This window comes from Hipposideros armiger, unplaced genomic scaffold (assembly GCF_001890085.2).
Source record: "Hipposideros armiger isolate ML-2016 unplaced genomic scaffold, ASM189008v1 scaffold_304, whole genome shotgun sequence".
Lineage (NCBI taxonomy): Eukaryota > Metazoa > Chordata > Mammalia > Chiroptera > Hipposideridae > Hipposideros > Hipposideros armiger.
The window spans coordinates 1,947,915-1,971,643 of record NW_017731654.1 but is presented as its reverse complement, the minus strand read 5'-3'; the positions used below and the strand labels follow the sequence as shown (position 1 = coordinate 1,971,643).

Sequence of the window (23,729 nt, the reverse complement as noted above, 5' to 3'; positions counted from 1 at the left end):
AGTTACACCAGACAATTCATCCTATCATGGACATGCCAATCACTTTAACATAAATATATTTGCCTAGCTCGACCCCTCTGCCTAGAAAGCTAAAGAAAGTGGACTCTTGGGGTTTGAATCCTAGTGTTGGATCTTAGGTAAGTTCCTTCACTTTTTTTGTGTCTCGGTTTCTTCGTCTGAGAAATGAGGGTACTAGTACCCACCTTCTAGGATCATTGTGAAGATCAAATGAGTTCAAACAAGTAGAGGGCCAATTAGCTCCGATTAGAGGAATACATAGTAGAACTCGAAAAATAGTTATTAGTGTCAATGGATTGAAACATGCCACGGTTTAGTTCAACGTCACTTGTGTAAAAATGAATTGCTCCTCCTTCTGTGCACATGGGTAAATCTGTCATAGCGACATTCCTTAGTGATGGAAATTCAACAGCACATCACAGAACCTGACAGAACACCCAGTTCCTAGTAGATGCTCAATGAATAAGACTCATCTGGGCGTGTGCTGGGCGCAGTTGGGACTTCTCAGGCAGTCTCTACTGTGGCCGTAGTGGTCAGGATGAACTAAGTTATGCTGTGATAACAAACAATCCCCAAATCTCAATGGCTTCAAATCTCAGAGGTTTGTGTCTCAATCACACTGCATGTTACTCACTGGTTGATGAGAGCTGTACATCATGTCGCCCTCACACAGGACGCAGGCTGACCAAGCCTCTACACTCTGGGACACCACCAATCACTGTGGCAAAGGGAAGGGAGTGTGGCAAATGACACACTGGCTCCTAAAGGCTTCTGCCTACAAGTGACACACTTCTAAAGTTCACATTTTACTGACCGAAGCAAATCAGGTGGGAAATCAGGTATGAGACTACCATTTGCTTCCAAGATCAGGATGTTGCAAACAGTCATACTCGTAAAAGCCCAGTTCCTCATCTGAGGACCATGCTGGTCTCAAACACTCATTGGTACCTCCTGGGAATAAAAGCAGAAGCAGTAATGGTGTCTGACTTCAGGCTGGAGAAATGAGGCCCTGGTAGCTGTACTCAGCCCCCCTGCAGAGGCTCCAGGCCACATGCAATAGAAACAGCAGCAGCACTGCTAGCTGACAAGCTCAGAACGTGCAAGGCTCAGCCCTCAGAGGTCGAGTGGACTCATGGGAAGGGGCTGCGCTAGGCACTGGGCTGGGCTGCCTGGGCCTGGGCTTGCAGGACACCCATCTAGCTCCTAATCTTATATTCAGATTTTATCCATACACCCTGAGAATGAAAGTCATAGGGCCAGTGCCTCCTGACAGACACAGCTGTTACCCTTAGGCCTATCCCTAGGTGCCTTCTATCTCAGAGACCTTTCTCATGGGCTCAAAAATGATGGCATCTTAACTCATTCTAGCTGAGAGAAAAATTACATGACTTTCCTGAGTGATCTGCAGCCACTTGTCCTCGTAGAACTGGGGTGCAGGCAGGGCCTTTCTACAGGGTAACCTACAAATGATTCCTCAGGGCGATGTGCAAATTCCCAAACCCAGCTCTGCCGTAACTCACAGTCTTCCCAAACCAGAAAGGTGTCTTTTATTAAAGGGAAAAGGCTCTGGAAGGGAGGAGCTTTAGTATCTGAAATTCAATCAGCACAGCCAGGCAGATTCATCAAAGAGCTTCAGACAATCACGTAATTCATAAAGTGGCATTTACAAAGACACGACATGACTACTTCCCAAACACAAAGTCGCCTAGGTGCCTGGGTTCACCCTTGGGAACGTGGAAGTAGATGCAGCAATGGCGGCCCTCTCCTGGAAGCCATTCCACAGTCATCCCTACTGACCACAGGAAGGCTTGAGATGCTCTGGGGTCCTTGCAGACATGCTGACTCAGTAGGATGCTCTGCGCGACAGGAACACATGTGAGCCAGCAAGGCCCACACCAAAACAAAGAGCTAGGTCCTCTCTGATTAAACTTACCACCTGCTCTGGCAGGAGGATGTCCGGATGCATCCCTCCCCTTGGAAAGATTCCAGGGTTGTGCAGGGGGGAAAACCCATTGTTGCACAGACCCAATCATGGAAAAGGGTCCTGCTGGTGCCTGGTTAGACTCTTGGGAACAATGTGGCTGCGTGGTGGTAGCCATGCGGCATCCATCTCCCTTGCTGGCCATGCCACCCGCCTTTCCTTCCCTGTTCCATGGCTTCACGCCAGTTGTGCTGTGAGGATCTGGGGCAGCAGGCTCTCCTTGAGGGGAAGTATGTGGTGAGAAAGCCAGCACAGACCCCTGTATCTTCTCCTCAGCCAGGCTGCTTCACGGTCGTTGGGCTTCCCGCTGCCCCAGCTAACCAGCTGTGGCCAGGGGAGAATGAGATTGGGAAAGGGGTCATATGGTACAATCCAGTAGGGAAGGAATTTTCCAACCGCACATGTGGCCCAAGTCTGGGCTTCATGTCCCTACAAACAATACAAAAGCTGGAGGTGGAGTGGGGAGTGGGAAGGGTCTTCTTTTCATTTATTTACTTATTTATTTATTAAAGATTTTTATTGGGAAATTGAGGAAGGAGAACAGTGTTGGGAAATTGGGAAAGGGGAACAGCCAAGTGTTGTCTGGAGGGCGCAGCTAGCTCAGCTCCAAGTCCAGTCACCATCTGGCCGCCTGTCGGCAGCTCGCAGCTGCTCAGCTCAAGGTGCCATGTTCAATTTTAGTTGTGGGTGGGCGTAGCCCACCATCCCATGCAGGAGTCAGACCGGAAACCTTGTTGTTAGGAGCATGTGCTCTCACCAGCTGAGCCATCCTGCCACCTGTTGGCAGCTCAGCGGCAGCTCAGTTCGGGTGCAGCTCACTGGCCCATGTGGGAATCGAACCGGCAACCCTGTTGCTCAGAGCTTGCGCTCTTAATCAATTGAGCCACTCAGCCGACCCCCAGGTCTTCTTTTCTTACTTGGAGCCCACAGCTACCAGGCTTTTTGGTGCCTGAAGTCCACATGTATTTTCTCTTTATCTGCAGGTGAATCACAGGTGAGCCTGCTGACCAGGATGCTGGGCTCCTGTTCCTTTTTTCTCTTTCTTTTTTCCACATTTACATTTGCAACCAGCTCCCAGGTGAGTCTCTTTCAGAAGGCATTGATTTGGGATCTGGTTGATGACTCCTGGCTACATTATTAGAGTGTACCCTGAAGGAAGGTCCTTGGTCAAGATGGTGCCTGAAAAGAAGCATTGTTTAAAAACTGCCCACCGAGCTGTCCAGGAAAAGGATGACCCCAAGATCACATCAGGAATGTTAATTAGATAAAATTTGCAACAGTCCTTTGGCCAAATAGTGTGCTGACTAGGGCTCCTCCTGCTTGAGGTTTCTCTGGAACATGACTAGTGCTGCCCCCACAGCTGCGTCTACATCCTGCCCAAAGGACACTGGGAAAGGGAAAGCCCTCTGCACTTCCTGCTTCAGCACCTCGTTCCTGGACAGCGCACTCCCACTGCTGACCACACGCTCCACGCCCCACTCCTGGAGCTGCTGAGATGGAAGCATGGAATGCAGGTTCTGAACGATGCCTCGGCACAGGGCCCGGGTCACGTGCCCCAGGGAGAGGTCAGAGGAGGAGATTCTGGTCACTGAGGCCAGCTGGTCTGGCAGGTGCCTCTCGCCCAACACTGTTGGAGTGATAGTTAGGCAGGTGTCTGTCTGCTGCGCAGCTGCCTGGATCATGCGTGAGTACACAGTGGATTCTTCAACCTCCAGGCCTGCCAGGAACAGAGAAGACCTGTGAGAACTCATGCGCACCCCCTCACTCCACCCCCCCCCACCCCCGCTTGCTGCAGGATGAGACAATACAGAATTCCCAGGGGGCTGGGATAAATCTACTACCTGCTTCTCACTGAAGCTGGCTGTGCCATCTCAGGGCTCACACAGCCTGGCTAGCTAGGCCCTGCCCCAGATCTCAGCCAGCTCTCTCACTGCAGACCCCAGCCCAGAGATCAAGGAGAGATCTTGTAAGTGTTGCTGTGAAGCCTAACCATCCTACAGCTATGGGGCCCTTGGTCCCAAGGGGGCCATAATGCATATACTAATCAATAAGTATCATCACAGCTGCTAGTAGACTTACTAGCACTGTCATAGAGATCCCAGGATCACAGGGCTGATCATGGTCTAGAGCAGAGGTTCTCAACCTGTGGGTCGCGACCCCTTTGGGGGTCGAACGACCCTTTCACAGGGGTCGCCTAAGACCATCGTGAAAACAAAAAGATATTTACATTACGATTCATAACAGTAGCAAAATTACAGTTATAGAGTAGCAATGAAAATAATTTTATGGTTGGGGGTCACCACAACATGAGGAACTGTATTAAGGGGTCACGGCATTAGGAAGATTGAGAACCGCTGTCCTAGAGGAAACCAGGACTGCTTGCTTGAGGACCACACTTTTTGAGTAGAAGGTTCTAGACTGGCACTTACCCACATTTGAGGGCATCAGAATCAGCTGAGGAACCTTTATAAAATGCTATGCTCAGGCCCCACCCACTCCCCAGACCAAATAATCAGCATTTGTGCAGGCGGGACGAGAACATCCACATTGTTTTAAAAACTCCACAAGTATTTCTAGTGTGTGGCCAGTGCTAAGAACCACCAACCTAGAGTCACCAAGGAGTCTCATCATCAGCACATTTAATTTATACAAACTCAACTATACATGCTCAGGAACGAGAGAGAGGGAGAGGGAAAGAGAGAGAGAGAGAGAGAGAGAGAGAGAGAGAGAGAGAGAGAGAGAGGCAATTTAAATATTATAGTCAAAATTTGATCAGTAGGACTTTGATTAAACATGGCAGAATGAATATGTGTTGTTCCTCTCCCTCTAGAAATTCTACTAAAATATCAGAAAAACTCATGTGCTTGGATCACCTAGTAAATGTGTACCAGTATATAAATCTATAGGACTGAATCCTTGAAGGGGAACTGCTGGATCAAAAAATAGTCACGTGACATTCCCTCCTTAGAAGTTGTACAAATTTACACCACACAGCAACGTGTAACAGTGACTGTCTCTCCACATCCTAGGAAACAGAGTGTGTCGGAAACTTCTAAAAGAATAGATATAAATGTAAAAGCATCAAACTAATGGGGAAAAAGGGAAAGGAGATAAAAAAAGAAAAAAACAGATCGATCCAATAGAAGATAGAGACACTAAGGAGACATGATGGATAAAGGTAATGTGGGGCCGGCCGAGTGACATATTGGTTAAGAGCTGGCTTGGGATGCCAGCTCTGAGCATCAAGGCCCCAGTTCGAATCCCACATTAGGGCCAGTGATGGCGCCCTCTACAGCTAAGATGGTGAACAACAGCTTGACCTGGAGCTGGGCTGCCGTGAGTCGCCAGCGACGGCGTAGGCTGCAGCCCCTGCTGCAGTGGGCTGCCGTAGGCTACCGTGAGTGGCTGGCAGCCGACATGAGCTGCCAAGAGCCGCCGTGAGCGACAGTCCAATCGCCAGCGACCGATCTGCCTCACCCGAGAAGAGCGCAATGATAATACCAACATGGGCCAGTAAAGTGAAGTCCTCCACAACTAGACTGAAGAACAAAAAAGGACAGCAACTTGTCTGTTCCCCTTCCCTGATTCCCCAACGCTGTTCCCTCCCCCCAATTCCCCAATTAAAAAAAAAATTTTTAAAAATAAAATGAAATAAAAAATATACATAATGTGGTACCCTGGATGGAATCCTAGAACACAAAAAGACATTAGTGGAAAAGTGGTAGAGATTCGAATAAAGTCTACAGTCTAAGAATAATAATAATGGGGCAGCCGGTTAGCTCAGGTGGTTAGAGCTCAAGCTCATAACACCAAGGTTGCCGGTTCAGTCCCCACATGGGCCACTGAGTTGCACACCCTCCACAACTAGTTTGAAACACTACTCAACTTGGAGCTGGTGAGTCCTGGAAAAACACACTGTTCCCCAATAAAATTTACACACACACACACACACACACACACACACACACACACAAATAAATAATAATCATAATAATAGTGTGATTGTATTTCCCCAATAAAACTTCAAAATATTTTTTAAGGAAATGTGGAAAGAAAGTGTTCTTCCTCACTGGGAAAATTTGGGGCCACAACCCAGACTTTGGGGAGCACCTGAAGGAAGGACCTGGTTCCAGTCCTATCTGTGCATCCCTGGCTCACCACCTCCTCTGAATCTATTGGTGGGATTACCTGCTACACATGGCCAAATGTCCACACCACAGGCTTAGAACCACAGAACATCGGAGCTGGAAACACACACAGAAGGCAAGGGACTTGCCCAGGCTACATAATGACTTGGGGACAGAGGTGGGGACTGAGGCCACTCTCCTGGGTTGCAGCCACCACACTATGCTTATTTAACAAGCGTTATACAGTACTTCCTATGGGCCAGACACCGTTCTAAGTGCTTCGCAATTTTAACTCACTTAATTCTCACAGTCCTGTGAGGTAGGCGCTAGGATGATCCTCATTTTCAGATAAGGGAAGTACAGCACACACAAGTCACAGAGCTGGGATTCGAACTCAGCCCACCCTGCTTCTGAGGCCCTGCTCTAACTTACCACATGAGGGTGGACTCCTTGTTTCCAACCTCTGGAATAGAATGCAAATATAGGATGGTATTCTGAATAGAGCAAGAGTTTTATTTTGTATTCTATGCTTTAACATGGCCGTTTCTGGTTAATAAAAGTATGTCTTTTATATGATTAAATTTTCTTATATTGGCAATTATGTTTTTTTCAATCAAATGACATAACTGCCGAAATTTCATAAAAGGTTAAGTTACATAAGATGCTAACCTTCAAAACACAGTTTCCTAAAAATAAGAACCATGAAAATGCAAACAACTTTTTTTCTTGAAGGGTCTGACAAAGAAATTAAATAGTATTACCACCGCTTTCAGGGGTAAGAAAAATAGTTACTTCTGTATAAAGAAAAACACCGGTCAACTCAGTAAACAATTAACGGACCCAAGCCAGTTAAAGCAGTATCTAGATAAAGGGCTTGCCTGAAGGTGGTGATAACTGGTTCTGCATCTTGAAAACCTTTTCTGAGGCGAGGCAAAACAAAATCCAAGTTCTGTGATTTCCATGAAGCATTCCTGAGGAGATCTCAGCCAATGGGGCAGAACACACACACACACACACACACACACACACACTCACACACACAGCCATCTTGACCTCCCTGGCCAGCCTGAAAAGACCCATGTGAGTCAGCCACACTTGTCTGCATGACTGACCCTAAGAGCTTCCCATGGCTCCCTGACTATGTGGGGGGTTTCCTGGAATGACTTGATTTTGAGTTCCTATAGGTAACCGATGCATCAGAAGAACATGATTTCTCTAGACCTAGACGGCCAACCAGAAATTTCATGTCTACTTTAAGTACTTGGAAAGGGAACCTTTCCTGGAAGAGGGAGGTTTCGTGTTTCCCTATAATGTAGAGCAGAGGAAGGCCTGATCAACTCTATCCTGAAAATTAAAGAAGAGAGCAGGGGGTCGTCAGTAGCCAGGAGGGATCTCTCTAAGAAAGGGAGTCAGGAACTACTCACCAGGATTAAATGCTATGAGGATTTCATGATCTTGTAAAATACCACGAGTCTTTCCCCTCATTTGTGTTTGATCCTTTTATTTTCATCTGTATGTAGTCATCAGAAGTATAACCTCAAATGCAAGGAACCCAGGAGCTTACTGGCAGAGAAAACAAGATAGTGGGGCAGGGGAGAGCTGGGAGACTCATGATACTCCACAGTCAAGGTGAGGGTAGAAGGTGCTCTCTCAAAAAAGAGAGTAGGTGATGGCAGCTCAGAAGATGAGAGGAAAGAAGGCTACAAGCTCAGATCCCTAAGGAAGGAAAGGATGTTCTAGAACCTGGCTGGGTCTGAGACATGAATCTAGAAGCTTCAACAGCACGTTCAGCACAAAGACATTGCCACATAGAAAGGACAGCACACCGCAGTGTGGGCCATACTTTACCTAGCTCCGCCATCCACTGGACCAGCATGTGGACGAATGTGGCCAGCACATTGCCCCCGTTGAGTGATGCTGCCACTGCCAGGTAGGTCCTGTCAAAGTATGGGAAGTAGGCAACTGGGGCTGCAGGGTCTGGTGTCTGTGCCGGCTGGAATCCTGAAGGCATGGAGGCTGCCAGCTGAATTGAGGTGCTTATGTTGAGAACTGGGGTCCAAGGAAAGCAGAGGTTAGGCCTGTCGGGCAAACTGAGACGTCACAAGTCCCAACAGGGCAGGGGGAGAGTGTGCTGGTTTGAGAAACACGTCCCCAAATTCCTCCTTTCAGGAAAAAACCTAGTTCCCCTCCCCATGAGTATGGGTTGGACTCAGCAACTTGCTTCTCATGAAGGGAATATAAAATAGAAATGTTGTAAACAATACATCCAATAAGGGGCTGATATCCAAAATATATAAAGAACTCATACAAGTAACTGAACAAAAAAAAAAAAACAACAATCCAATTAAAAAATAGGCAGAGGACCTGAACAGATACTTCTCCCAAGAAGACATACAAACGGCCAACAGATACATGAAAAACTGCTCAACTTCACTAGCTATTAGGGAAATGCAAATCAAACCCACAATGAGCTATCACTTCACACTTGTTAAAATGGCTATTATCAACAAGACAAATAATAACAAGCGTTGGAGAAGTTGTGGAGAAAAAAGAACCCTCATACACTGCTGCTGGTAATGTAAATTGATACAACCACTACGAAAAACAGAATGAAGGTTCCTAAAAAAGTTAAGAATAGAATTCCATATGACCCAGCAATCCTGCTCCTGGGTATCTATCCAAAAACTTGAAAACATTTATCCATAAAGATATATGTATCTGATGTTCATTGTAGTATTACTTACGGTGGCCAAGACATGGAAACAGCCAAAATGTCCTTCAATAGATGATTGGATAAAGAAGTTGTGGTACATATATACAATGGAATATTACTCAACCATAAGACAAGATGCAATACTGCCATTTTCAACAACATGGATGGATCTCAAGAGTATTATGCTAAGTGAAATAAGTCAGAAAAAGTCGAGAACCATGTGATTTCACTTATGTGGGGTAGAAGTATTTTTGTTGGGAGATATTTTGGGACTATATCCTGTTCTTTATTAAACTTTAATTTTTAAATTAAAAAAAAAGCAGAAGTGACAGCATGTGACTTTGAAGACAAGGTCATAAAAAGGCACTGCAGCTTGTGTCTTGGTTCACTTGCTCTGGGAGAAGGCACTACTACGAGGGCCCACGTGGCAACAAGCTGAGGCCTCCTGCCAAGAGCCACATTAGGGAACTGAGAAGTGGACCCTCCAGGCCTGGTCAAGCCTTCAGATGAGGGCAGTCCCAGCCCACTGACAGCTTGACTGCAATCTCATGAGGGGCCTTGAGTCAGACCCTCCAGCTACACCCAGATTCCTGACTCTCAGAAACTGTATCATCTATTTTATTTTATTTATTTAATTTTTTTTTAGCTGAGCCATCCAGCCACCTGTTGGCAGCTCAGCAGCAGCTCAGCTCGGGCGGGATGCGAACCGCTGTTGCTCAGAGCTCGCACTCTTGAGCAAGCTCTTAACCAACTGAGCCATTCAGCTGGCCCCTGTATCATCTATTTTAAACAGATACTTACAAAATAAATTTCAAACCTAGGCACATACACAAAAAGAAACTGTGTGAAGTAGCAACAGTTTGCTGTTTTAGGCTACTAAGTATAGAGTGATGTGTTACACAGCAATAGACAACTGTTTGCACAGAGTAAGACCTTAGCCCAAATGTTGTATTCTCTTCAAAGGTCTTATTCATTTTTGGCAAATTCTACCTTCTTCTCAATTTCTTTTTCTTTTTCTTTTTTTTTGGGCAGGGGGGATTATTGGGGAATAGTGTGTTTCTCCAGGACCCACAGCTCCAAGTCAAATAGTTGTTTCAATCTAGTTGGGGAGGGCACACCTCAATGGCCCATGTGGGAATCGAACCGGCAACCTTGGTATTATGAGCCCACACTCTAACCAATTGAGCTAACCGGCCATCCCTCCTTCTCATTTTCTTAACCTCCCCCACAAGCAGCGGGGAAACTCCCAGACCCAGCACAGAGGGGACGATTTTCTTCTTTAGATCATGGCCAGGGCCTGCAGACTGTTCCAGGAGTCTCCTCCATTTCTCACAAGACCTGACCAAAAACTCTGTTTTCCATCTGTTGGGGGCCTAACTAATTGAAGTCAGCATTCAACTTTCCCACCTACTGTGGGGTTAGAAGCAAGGAGAGCAAAAACAAATCTCAGGAAGCCAATAACGTTTACTTTCTGCCCCATCAAGCCTTTCACCATAACTATAAACCAAAAGCAATGTGCCCTCCACCTGTCCCCTCAGGTGGAGGTGTCAATGATGGGGCCAACCAACTTTGCCCATGGACGCGGCACAGCTGAGTACAGGCTAGTAACCCCAATCTGGAACCAGAGACTACAACCAGCTCAGTGAAGAGGGTGACTAAGTCTCACTTTCTTCCTATTTGACGAGCCCCTCACTCACCATACAGAAAGCACATTTACATCCAGGCATAGGACAGCCCCCTGTGGAAGGAACAGCCTAAGATTTGAAAAATACCAGGTAGGAGAAAAGAACCAGGCTTTTACAGGCAGCAGCACCCCAGGGCATCACTACCACTGCCCCATGAGAAGACATCATCACCCTCATTGTGGGTGATGCCGAGGGCTCAGGAAGAAAAGCCGCCTGCCCAAGGTCACGTCCGATGGAAGAAAGAGGGGCTGAAATTGCAACCCAGGCGTGAGGGCTGGACCCAAAGCCCACATGAGTTCCCTGACAGGCATGCTTTGCGAAGAAGATTTATATAAGGAGAGCAACAGTGCACTGGGAAAATTAAACCTCACAGAATAAACTTAGCCTCTTTTCCCTGGGCATTGATTTTCATTGAAAATTTGGGAGAAAAAGTTTTGAACTCTTTCTGACCTTAGAAGATTTTATCACATATACGGGCAAACAAAATTGGCAGAATTTCACCTTTCCCTCTCAGCTAATCTTGAATTAACAGGAATCACTACTAAAAACAAAATAAAACCAGTTTCTTAAAATGTTATTTCTTCATAATGGAATGAAATAGGAACAAACTACTATACCGAGGATAGTGCAACTCAGAATTTTTAAACTCAGGGGTGAATTGTAATCATTCTAACTGATGGAGGAAGAGAACCTCGGTAAGATGAATGAATTCTCTGATCCCCTTGATAACGAGGTGCTCCCAAAGTGGACTCTGTTCAGCCAGGCTGCTGTGAGGATCAAATGAAACACACATCCTGAAACCACCCTGCTTGGGCAGCCAGGCCCAAGGTGATGCGGCCAAGCAAGTAGTCACCCCCACCCCCACCCCACTGAAAAACTTTGATTTTAAGCTTCCTTTTTCTTTTTCCTTTTTTTTTAAAGATTTTTATTGGGGAATTGTGGGGATGGGAACAGTGCTGGGGAATTGGGGGAAGGGGAACAGACAAGTTGCTGTCGTTTTGTTCTTCAGTCTAGTTGTGGAGGACACTGCTTCACTGGCCCAAGTTGGCACCATCATTGCGCTCTTCCCGGGTGAGGCAGATCAGTCGCCGGCTTCTGGACGGCCGCTCACTGCGGCTGCTGGCCGCTCACGCTGGCTGCTGGCTACATACGGTAGCCCATGGCAACCCACTGCCACAGGGACTGCAGCCTACGCCGTCGCCGGCGACTCACGGCAGCCCAGCTCCAGGTTGAGCTGTTGTTCAGCATCTTAGCTGTAGAGGGCAGTGTCACTGGCCCTCATATGTGGGATCCGAACCGGGGCCCTCTGGTGTCCCAAGCCAGTTCTTAACCATCGCGCCACTCGGCCGGCCCAGCTTCCTTTTTCTTCAAGTTTCCTTTTTCCCAGGTTTTCATCTCCTACCCCCTGCTTTAGATAATTGCCCTGAAATTTGTGACTCATACTTGTTGATTGTAATCACTGAAGCCTAATGTTCTTCCCAAACCCGTAGCCACCCTGCATCAATAGCTTTGAGCTCTGCTCTTTAGGAAATTAATTAATTAAAATCTATTTTTCCTCATTCAGGGGCCTTGGGGATACAGATGGTGCCCCAGCAAGATTGCCAGTCGCAACAAAAGAAGCCAATACGGTCTTCCAGGCAGATCTTGAGACCCCCTCCTCTCATCCGAGATCAGCTAGGGTGAGAGTTCCGTGAACCCCCCAATAGGCAGGGACAGCTCTACGCCCCTGCCCAGCAGGAAGAAGATACAGAAGAAAAGACCTCCTGTCCCTCAGTTTCCCATAGAGATTTTATGGGGATCACATCTCTCAAGGGGAAAACAAGACAGGCAGATAGAGACAGGCATCGGGTCTCTGCATTCCTGCACGTCCAACAAACCCACAGGATGTGACCGACCAAAATACCTTCCCTTTCCATCCAAAACTTCCCTTCTTCATTGTAATTATCTGCCCCTATGAGGAAACAAATGAGTACAAAATACTCGACTGGATGAGACTGGTCACTCACACCTGCGCTATAATAAAGACCACAACAACCTTCATTTCACCTGGGCCTTATTATACCATCATTATAATATCATACATATGCCTGGAAGTTCATTAATATCATTATAACAGACTGAACTCTGGGAGGGAACATGTGCAGTCTAAAAAGATGAGGTAGGGCTGGCCGAGTGGATCAGTTGGTTAAGAGCGTGAGCTCTGAGCAACGAGGTTGCCGGTTCGATTCCCACATGGGCCAGTGAGCTGCGCCCGAGCTGAGCTGCCGCTGAGCCGTCAACAGGTGACAGGATGGCTCAGCTGGTGAAAGCACGTGCTCCTAACAAGGTTGCCGGTTCGACTTCCGCATGGGATGGTGGACTATGCCTACTTGCAACTAAGATTGAACATGGCACCTTGAGCTGAGCAGCCCCTAGCTGCCGACAGGCAGCCAGATGGTGACTGGACTTGGAGCTGAGCTAGCTGCGCCCTCCACAACTAAGACTGAAGGACAACTTGGCCGTTCCCCTTCCCCAATTTCCTAACACTATTTCCCTTCCCCAACTCCCCAATAAAAAATCTGTAAAAAAATAAATAAATAAAATAAAAAGATGAGGTAATAGCCTCTTGTCAATCACAGTTGTCAATCAAGTGGTCCTATACGTAGAAAGGAACAGCCCATTCTAGAGAAAGAAGGATAAAAACTGCAAGTCCTGGCCAGTCAGCACCTTCTGAGCTCCTTCTTTAGCTCGGCCTGCTCCAAACTCTTTGGAGTGTACTTTATTTCCTAATAATGACACCCTTGGCCTTGGCCCTGGCCCTTGGGGCTTTAGGCCTTTGAGCTTCTGTTTCTTTGAAGTGCACTTTTTCTTCTAATAAACTGCTCTTACACTACTTTCCCTCGGTATCTCGTTCAATTCTTTGCTCGAGACGCCAAGAAACCTGGACACCAGGCCGAGGAAGGCCTGCACTCCAGTAACACAAGGATGGACAAATGATGGCCCACGGGCTATATCCAGCCCACCGTCTGTTTTGGTATGGCCCAGGAGCTAAGAACAGCTTTCACTTTTTTTTTTGTTCTAATAGCTTTATTGAGATGTAATTCATATAAATTCACTATATAACATACCCCTTTAAAGTGTACAATTCAGGGGTTTTTAGGATATTCACAGAATTGTGCAACCATCACCTAGATCTAATTTTAGAACACATATTCATCGCTCCAAAAAGAATCCCCGTACCTGTTCACAATCACACTCTCCCCTTCAAACCCCTGGCAACCATTAATCTACTTTCTGTCTCTACGGATTTGTCAATTATGGACATTTCATAGGAATGGAATCATACAATAGATGGCCTTTTGGGATATGCTTCATTCATTCCTTTCACTTTCATTCACATGTTGTGGCATTTTAGCTGTGTGGATACACCACTTTTTATTAATCTGTTTATCAATTGATGGGCATTGTTTCTACTTTTTGCCTATTAGGAATAATGCTGCTAGGAACATTTGTGTACAAGTTTTTGTGTGGATATGTGTTTTCAGTTCTCTTGGGTGTATACCCAGGAGTAGGATTACTGGGTCACAGCGTAGCTCCATGTTTAACTTTTGCAAAACTGCCAGACTGTTTTCCAAAGGGCCTGCACTAGTTTACAACCCCAGTAACATATTCTTCCATTTTCACATGGTTGAAAAGAAATCAAAAGAAGAAAAACAAAACAAAAAAATATATAGAGAGATATAATAAAACACTAAAACAAACAAAAAAAATCAAAAGGAGAATATTTCATGACACATGAAAATTATATGAAATTCACATTTCAGTTCTATAAATAGTTTCATTGCAACATAGCTAGGCCCATTCATTCATATATTGGCTATGGTTGCTTTCACACTCCAACAGCAGAGTTACATAGTTACAACAGAAACCATACGGCCCACGAAGCTTAAAATACTTCCTATCTGGCCCTTTACAGAAAAAGTGCATCAACCCCTGCCCTAGACTGATGCTTCCACCTCACTGTAACTCTCTTGCACGAAAATACAGAAAAGGCTCTGCCTTTCTAATCAGATGGAATGGAACTTTCATTGACAAACACAAAATAAGAAACCTTAATCTACTAATCTATTTTCTTGGTCATGGAGTTACACAGAAACCAGCCAACGAGAAAGAGAGGGTCGTTTCCCTCACCTGGCCCTAGAGAGGAAAGACACAGGCTGTGGTCAGGGGCAGAACTGGCCCTGCTGGATGATAACCTCCCGGGGCAGGGGCTTCACCTGTAGGGATGGAGGTGATTTTCATGTTTCCAGGATAATGATTGACAGGATGCTGAGGCTACCAGGTATGTGTGCCCCTTGGACCCTCACACAGAGTAGAAGTCTAAGGAGAGAACAAAAGACTTACCGGCATCTGTCCTTTGGGCCATACAGGAATAGACGGAGGCCTGTAAGTCACCCAAGGCCACGCCCACCTGTGTCCCCTTGGGGATTTCGAGCCACGCGTGGGAAGTTCTGCCTGCCACGCTGGCGGGCTGCGTGACGTCCGGGAGCAGACGGACAGGAAAGCCCGAGGCCCTCAGTCTGCAAACCGAAATAGGACAGTGGATTTACCTAGAGCTAGGTTTTCTGGGGTTTGTTGTTTCCAGGAAACTCAGCAAAGGGAAATGCTATAGGATACAAACAGAAGGGAAGGGACATGCCAGTGTTTTCACGGGGGGCCTCTTTAGCTTTTCTAAAAACCAGGAGAAATAGGCGCGGGGTTTTAAAAGAGTAAACACTGGCTTCCAACAACTTGGGATTGGCCTCCAGGGGAAGAAAACAAGCGGTTTAAGCAGGGATGATCAGGAAGAATTAGATAAGAGCCAGATAACAGGGGGCATCCAGCCCCCTATGTTTAAAGGAAACACACACACTCTGCTGCAAAGGGAGGCAGCCGGGAGCTTCCGTGCAAAGTCAAAGGTGGTTAGCACAGACCACAACAAAGTCACACCCATGGGTCATCTCCTGAGTACCAAATGCACTCATCACCCAGCATTAGTGAATATGGGGCTGCCAATTCTAGAAAACATGCTAGAAAGTCCTTTACCTGAACTACCAGGTGCTTTTTGTTTTATTAGAGCTCAGAATTGGGGCCCTGAAGGAAGTGAACTTACAGGGCACTGGACCTCTGGACCTGAAAAGGCAAATGATTGTTTAAACAGAACTGAAAAGGCATCCCTCTTGCCTACCGCTTTCATTTCTTCACCTTATTTTAAAACATATTAAAGAGTAAAAGTTGCTTATTGAAATCTACAGGTGAGGCTCGAGTCACAGAGAACTGGGGAGCCCACCCTAGGTCTGGGTGACTTTGGAGGAGCCTCCCCAAGGGCTTCACTTGCCACCAGGCCCACCCATGCCCAGTGACTGGAACAGGTTGGGGGGGGGCGTTGGAACCCTGGCCTCCTGGAATCCCCCACTATTCCCACATCGGAAAGCCCCGACAAAGCTTTCACTCTCGAGAATCTGCCCTTCAGCCGGAGCCAGCCTGAAAGGTAATACTCACATCTCCATGTTCCAGGTTTGGCTCTGGGTGTTGAAATAGCCCCAGCTAGCGGCATTCTGGTCAGACATCAGGGGTCTGGGCAAGCCACACAACATGGCAACCACATAGTCATGGATGGTGCCAGCGGCATCGTAGGACTTCAGAAACTCTGGGCTGGTTTTCATACCAAAAACAATTCAGTATCATCTAACAGTGACTTGACAGCGTGTGCAGCATCTACGTGCGGGCAGAGTGGACTACAAATGGCACAGCTGGGTGGCAGCCAGAACCCCACAGGCTCCCCAGATGGACCTCCTGAGCTGAGGCCCTCCCAGTCACTCCAAGCAAAGCTGTCATTAGGGGAGAGGACTCAGGAGGGGATACACTCTACCTGGGAAAGCAGAACATCAGTCATTCTCAGCAGCCCTGACCCCACCATGACTCACCACATGACCCTTGGCAGTCCCTTGTCCTCTCTGGCGCCCTTTTCCCCCCTCTGGATTAGAATAAGATAACCAATAGACAGCCCTCTGGGACATGAAGCAGTCCTAGACCAAGTCTAGGTCCATGACTATACCCTGTGGCAGGCCCCACTCAGTAAGGAACAATCCAGAATGCAGGGTGATATTGACCGGCTTGGAGGTGCAGCCCCCTGGCCACTCTCATTCCCTCAGAAATCCAACGCCCAATTCGAAGAAAAGTTGTCTGTACCTATTTTTCAAAAGCCAGAAGATGGTTGCACAGCCAAATCCCGTGGCCATACTGAGATGGGACTCTGGCTGGGGCAGAGAAGCCAGGAACGCGCGGCTACACCGGCCATCTTGCCATGTAACCAGGTGGCTCACGGCTCTGGGCTGGAACACAGGGGCGGCCCTTCCCTCCGTCCATTCACAGCCTGGAACAAAGGAGATGACCAAAATCAGAGAAAAGAGCAACTGACCAGCACCAGCACATCCTTGAGACTACTCTGCTAGTGCAGTTATAGCACAGACCTTATCACCCATGATAATGTTTCGCTCACTTCACTCACACACGGGTTCTATGATTAAAGCACCTGGGTTTTAGCACCTGGCTCTACCACCAAAGGCTATGTGACCCTGGGCAAGCCACTTACTCCCTCCATTTGTCCCCCTTCTTCTGTGTTCCTTTTTCGTCATTTTTTAAAGTTGATGCTCATGTCTTGTTAGGGAGACTACTTCATAGTCGGTGTAGAGGCCTGACCACCACACTGTATTTCTGAAGCTGATGTTGAATAACATTGTATGTCAACTATAATTATATATACATATAGTCACGGGACGTGGAGTAGAGAGTGGGAATGGAGTCAATGGAATTGTAATAGATAAGCATGATATCGGGGATAGGAGGGCAGTAGATGGGGGAGGAGGGTTGTTTCTGTGTGAAGAGTAAAAAGGATAACTATTGCATTGTTCTGTACACCTGAAACTAACAATAAAAAAAATTTAAAAATAAAGTTGATATTATACCTTTTCTTACCCCAGATAAGAAAAGAACTGTGGCACACTCTCAAATTCCCTAATCTTTGTCCTTCCAGTCCTCATCATGTTGATATTATCTGGACTTGATTTTGGATAATCAAGGATGTATGTGTTTTCTCTTTTCCTGTGGTCTTAGCTAATTGATGTTTAGACATCAAAATTTACTAAGGAATCTGGCCATCTTTACTTCATTTATCTCTTGAAACATCTTCTGGATTTTTCTCTGCTCTTATTAAATATTTCATCCAAAACTGTTTCCAGTGTAGGTGTTTCTGTGGCAAAGTGTCTGAAGGCCTATTGCCTCAGAATGACTTTTCATATCCTCCTATTTGAATGACAGTTTGACTGGTTACAATACTCTAGGTTCTAAGTTCCTTTTCTTCAATACTTAAGAACATTATTTATAGATTTGTGGTAGACAGCCACAAATTACTTCCTACTCCTCCACTAAGCGGTAGAATCTAAACCCTCTTTCCTGGAATCTGAGGTGGCCTTGGTGACTTGCTGGACCAAGGCAAATGTGGCAGGAGTGACCTCCTAGGACCCCCAAGGCTAAGATAAGAAGTTGTGCAGTTCCCACCAGAGCCTCTTGGAGAGCTCACACAGGGGAAGCCAGCTGCCATGTAAGAAGTCTCCATGCTGGACAGACCATGTAGAGAAGTCACATGTAGGCATCTGGCAAACCATCCCCAGGTGAGCTAGCCTTCCAGCTTCCCCGCCAAGGCACCAGGCATTGGTTAGAACCATCCTGAACCCTCCAGACCAGTCTGTCCACCAAATGAAAACTCCCAAGCAACCTCCACAAACTCCATGCATAGATCAGTCAGCTGAGCCCTGCCCAATTCCTGTCCCAGGATTCACAAGATACAATAAAATAGTTACTGTTTTAGGGTCGGCCGAGTGGCACGTTGGTTAAGAGCTGGCTTGGGGCGCCAGCTCTGAGCAGCAGGGCCCCGGTTCGGATCCCACATGAGGGCCAGTGACGCTGCGCCCTGTACAGCTAAGATGGTAAACAACAGCTCGACCTGGAGCTGGACTGCCATGAGTCGCCGGCGACAGCGTAGGCTGCAGCCCCTGCTGGAGTGGGCTGCCATACGCTACCATGTATGGCAGGCAGCCAGCGTGAGTGGCCGGCAGCCAGTGTGAGCTACCAGGAGCCACCATGAACGGCCATCCAGGGCCCGGCGACTAATCTGCCTCACCTGGGAAAAGCAGAATGTAATACCAACATGGGCCAGCGAAGCGAAGTCCTCCACAACTAGACTGAAGGAAAAAAGGACAGCAACTTGTTTGTTTCCCTTCCCTTGATTCCCCAATGCTGTTCCCCTCCCCCAATTCCCCAATAAAATCTTTTAAAAAAATAGTTACTGTTTTAAATCACTGAGTTTGGAGGTAGTTTGTTATGTAGCAATACAGAACCAAAACACTGTTGTATTGCCTTTTTACATAGAATATTGCTGTTGAAAAATATTTAATGTCAATCTGCTTCTAATTCTTTTATATGGGATCTGATCTTTCACCCTGTGAGCTTTTGGAATTCTCTCTTTGTCTTTGAAATCCTTGAAGGTTCACTACAATAGATCTAGCTGGGGTTTTCCTTCTCTTTCCTCTTTAACAGTCTATGGGCCCTTTCAGTCTGGGGCATTACATCTTATTTTGTCAATTAGGGAAAAGTTTTTTCCATTAATTCTTCAAATAGTTCTTCCTCTACCAATTTTCTTTTCCCTTTCTAAGTCTCCAATTAATCAGATGCTAGTGTTTCTATTTACTTCTCAGTGTCTGTGTCTCTTAGCTTTTCTATTTTCTACTTCTTTGTCCTCTCTTTCTTCCTTCCAAGAGATTTCCTCAATCTGATCTTTTCATTTTCTATTTGTTCTGAAGTTCAATGGATTCTGCTATTAATCCCATCTATTACCTTCTTTATTTCAACTATTATATTTTTTATACCTAATAGTTCTGCTTGGTTCTTTTTGTTTTCTTTTTCTTGTTTCCTTGCTAATATCTTCCTTTAATATCTTTTAGTATTATGTCAACCTAATTTTAAATACTTAGTCTGTCCCTTCTAATAGTTCTGCTTCTGATAGAATCTCCATCAAACAACCCAGTAAGATGTTTTTCTTGTGAAACTGTCGTGCTCTTCAAATGTCTTCTTACTCTGGCCTGTGCAATTATTTTGCTCTGGGAGTACTGGCTACTCTGTCAGGCAATATGTAAATGGGCTGACCTCAGTCCCTGTCAACCTTGGGTGCTGGGGGGGAGGACAGATTAGTGCTGGGGTGGAGCTACAGCTAAGCCATCCCCACCCTGTAAAGTGTCTCCTCAGGTCAGGGTTTCTCCTCTGCCCTTCAGGAAGAAACAATGCTAAGGGATCCTTAGATTATAAGTCAACATCCCTGGGGTTTGGGCAGGGGCACCAGTTTTTCTCCACTGCCTTAATTTTATTCCTGAAGACACCAGAGTTCCTGTAGGTGTGGGGAAAAGGTGCTGTTTGTCCCAAAGCTATGGCAAACCAGGGGACTTAGTGGTCCTCCCTCCTCGTTTACCCTTCCATAGGCAAGGCTGGCTGTCTTTTGCCCCAGACCCAAACCATCAACCCGCACATACCAGTCCCATCGCCCCGGGCTTTCTCACAATGTTCTCCCCTTTTCCTGGTGTTTTTCTCTTATGATTCCTCAGAAACCCATCTTGGGGGAAAGAGCCAGAAGTCAAGCTAGTTCAGCGTCTTGGTGGCAACTGCATCTGGAAGTCCAGAGGTAGACTTCTTATAACTCTGTTTCTGGATGCGTGTGGCTCTTTCTGCCTGTGTGTTGACTTTACTCTCAGGCTAGTAGCAAAGGGAATGGTTAGAGTTAGGGCTAGGGTTGTGTACTGTGTGTATTGTATGTGTAGGGTTGTATGTATTAAATGAGTTAATACATGTAAAGCACTTAGAACAATATCTGACACACAGTAAGTACCCAATTAATGTTAGTGATGATGATAATGATGATGATGACAATAGACCTTTACCTTCTAAACCCTGTCCATGGTCTAAGACTTTTTCAGAATATACCCCATTACGTATCTTTTGTTCTTTCTTCTCATCCAAGGGATATTTCCCATACTGCCATGCAATATAAACACAACTACTGCAGCAGAATGGGAAAAGAAAGTTGACAGTCAAGAAAAGTTATCAGTATCACGAACACTCCAAAGCTAATGGATGGAGATGAGACTCTGGCCTCCACTGCAAAATAGTGCTGCCATGAAGCAAAGCGGGGCAATGCCTGGACCGTCTCCCCCTGAGTCCCAGCCCCCTTTCTCTCTCTGTCAGCACTTGCAGGGTAACCATTCGAAATTTTTACACATACACATATTTTGTTTGGTTCGGTTGAATTGGGTTGGGTTTTGTTCTTGTCTATTTTTAAAAAACAAATACACTGTATTTATTTTTCTAGGGGTTGTTTTTATCATCCAAAAACATGTTCTGCAGTTCCTTCCATGTCAGCACACATGAACGTACCCTATTCTTTTTAACTACTATGATTCTACAGCATGGGCATACCAACATTAATTTAACCATTGGCTCGTAATTAAATGTCGCAGTTTCCACTACTATAAACAAGGATGCAGTGAACAACAATGATTATGCCTTCTTACACACATTCGTGTTATAGGACTTTTCCTGAACAGATTCCAAGTAGTAGTGCAATTGAGTCATGTTGACGTAAGAAACGTCTAAACCTGTAGAGAAGTTTAATGAGTGAACCAAACTGACGACAACTGCTGGGAAGCAAAATCTCAATGGATTAAGAAAATGCTCCAGAAAATGGCAGTTTTCCCGCTTATTTTATACATTAGAATCAGAGGAGACGTAAGGAGGATTACATGAAATCCATTGTGGGTAGATTGAGGGAGAAAGCAAAGTGAGGGAAATCTCTGGGACTGGATAAAAAGTAAAAATGGAAAGACACACACTTCTTTTCCATTGGTGGGTACAGGATAGTTAACAATTAATATTTACAGCACATAGAGATGGTATTCAAGGAACAAGATAACAATGAGGAGTTCTGTAGTCTGGTGCTCTGGCACAGTGGGTTGAGCCCTGATGGGTTGGGAAAAAGGGATTACTCTGACATTCCAAGTGTCTATTACCTTAGATGTATAAAGACAATAAATAGACAGGCTCACTTAGGGTAAAGAATGACCTTTGTCAAGGAAGCTACAGGCCAACGATGTGACTCCCAGCCATGACCCGCTTTTAGTTAGGAATTCTTATGTTCAGACCATCCCCTGTGGTTAATTTTGGTCTCTGCGTTTGTAGGGCCTGCCATGCTGGCCTCCCCTGAGCTTGTCAGGTTTAGTATGTGACCACTTTTTCACCCACAGTCATAACAGCTATCTTATTTTCTTTCTTTTAGTAGCAGCTATCTTATTTCTAATGGGCCCCGCCAAACTGCCCTCCGAAACGGCTATGCTGACTGACACTGCCAACAGCGGTCCTTAAAAGAACCAATTTTCCACTCCCTTTGCCAACTCTTGACATAATCAAACTTTGATTTCTTACAACCAGTGGGTGGCAAAGGGTTTCTCACTGCTGTTTTCATCTGAGCCTCCCTAATTAGTGATGACCTTGAACAACCTTTTCATATGCTTATTAGTCATTTGTATTTCCTCTTCTAGGAACTGCCTGTCCTTATCCTTTGCCTATTTTTCCACAGGGCCACCTGTCCTTTCCTTGTTAGTAGTTCTTTATATGTACCCACATTCTTTCTTGGTCTACTATAGACGAGCTGCTTGCCTTTTAGCTTGGTTTTTATGATCCCCACTTCTCTCCTGCCATTACTGAGGCTGAAAATGGAGTCTGGAAGCAGGCATAACCACAGCCCTCTCAGAAGACACTAGTCATGCCCTCTCCTCTCCTTCAGCGGGCTTGTTTGTACCCTCGTGAAAGCACTTAGCTCTCGGCTCCGGTTACTGGTGCCCACCTACATTGACTGCCTTGAGTGTGCCCTGGAAAGTTAGGGCTTCAACCACTCCTTTCTATGTCTCCCGCGGGGTCCGGCACAGAGCCTGATAGATTGTAGGTACTGAACCCAAACTGAATTATGGCTGCCGTTAAAAGCAGAACAACTTGATCCCAAATATGATTTCACCTAACTCTGCTAAGCAGGTATCATCATGGTCAAACAGTGGCTTTCCTCCTTCCCAGAAACAGAAAACAGAAAGGCGTGTGGGCTGGCTCGATGAAATATTAAGCAGCTTGCTCCAACGAGGTGAGCCATGGTTTGTGTGGTTGTTACAGAGTCCAGGAGACGGGCAGAAAGGAAGGCGTGTGACCAGACCACAATCATTAGATCTCTGCTGTCCTCTTTGGGACCGGTTTTAGTATTAAAAGGACATTTATTCTCGTTAATGCAAAATTAAGGAGTTTAAAAAGCTTTTACAACCTAGACTCCCTCTGAGCGGTCAGCTCTAACACCCTAATTGGCCTGCTATTCCTGCTACCGATTGGAGCCAAGCAGGTCCTGTGGTCCCAGCTGGCCTGACAACAGGCAGATGAGAGGGAGGGAAAAAAGGAGGGAGCCTGAACTGGCTTCCACGGGTATCCAGCCTATCCCGGGGACTGATAATAAGATGCATCACTAGATGTCAGTCATGCTGCTGAGAGGCAAGTCACCACTCACTTGGCCCAGAGGAATCAGAATCGCTGACTCTCCAGGCAGAAACGGGGGAATCCAATGTTCAAATCCCCTCAACTACAGCCCCCCAAAGTAGCCATCCATCTTCTGCTTAAAACACCTGCAGGAAAATACTGGTATTTTGGAAGCTGGGTGATGGGTATGTATCAGTTCATTATACTACTCTCACAACTTTTATAGCAATATAGAATGTTTTATAATAAAAAATATATATATATTTTCAACACTTGCCATAACAAGAAGCATACAACTTCTTACAGGAGCCTCATCCTTCCTCGGCCATTCTGTTGGGAAGCTCCTCCCTTCATTGAGCTACTGTGCCCTCCTAGAGCTCTGGCCCCCCCAGAGGTCTTTAAAAGCTCAGCGTCTGCAGGGCAGGCCATGTGGTGCATTGGTTAAGAGTTGGCTTGGGGGCCGGCCGAGTGGCGCGATGGTTAAGAACTCGCTTGGGACGCCAGAGGGCCCCGGTTTGGATCCCACATATGAGGGCCAGTGACACTGCCCTCCACAGCTAAGATGCTGAACA

General features: G+C 46.2%; 2 protein-coding genes across 4 annotated transcripts in view; both read right to left on the bottom strand.

Moving 5' to 3' along the window:
- Nucleotides 1-2,505, bottom strand: part of TRPV1 (transient receptor potential cation channel subfamily V member 1) — a 39,330-nt gene extending 36,825 nt beyond the window's left edge. Inside the window, exon 1 of the mRNA XM_019659836.1 lies at nucleotides 1,952-2,505. Coding sequence (XP_019515381.1) covers nucleotides 1,952-1,984 — 33 coding nt within the window. The 5' untranslated portion in view covers nucleotides 1,985-2,505. The remainder of the gene's footprint in view (nucleotides 1-1,951) is intronic.
- Nucleotides 2,506-2,823: 318 nt separating this feature from the next.
- Nucleotides 2,824-23,729, bottom strand: part of SHPK (sedoheptulokinase) — a 28,544-nt gene continuing 7,638 nt past the window's right edge. The window contains exons 3-7 of one of the 3 annotated variants that reach the window (XM_019659825.1): nucleotides 16,735-16,918; nucleotides 16,045-16,197; nucleotides 14,908-15,083; nucleotides 7,975-8,175; nucleotides 2,824-3,716 (exon numbers count right to left, since the gene is read on the bottom strand). In XM_019659825.1, the coding sequence (XP_019515370.1) occupies nucleotides 3,304-3,716; nucleotides 7,975-8,175; nucleotides 14,908-15,083; nucleotides 16,045-16,197; nucleotides 16,735-16,918 (1,127 nt within the window). In that variant the 3' untranslated portion in view covers nucleotides 2,824-3,303. The remainder of the gene's footprint in view (nucleotides 3,717-7,974; nucleotides 8,176-14,907; nucleotides 15,084-16,044; nucleotides 16,198-16,734; nucleotides 16,919-23,729) is intronic. The other 2 variants (XM_019659828.1, XM_019659826.1) reach the window with 2 other exon arrangements.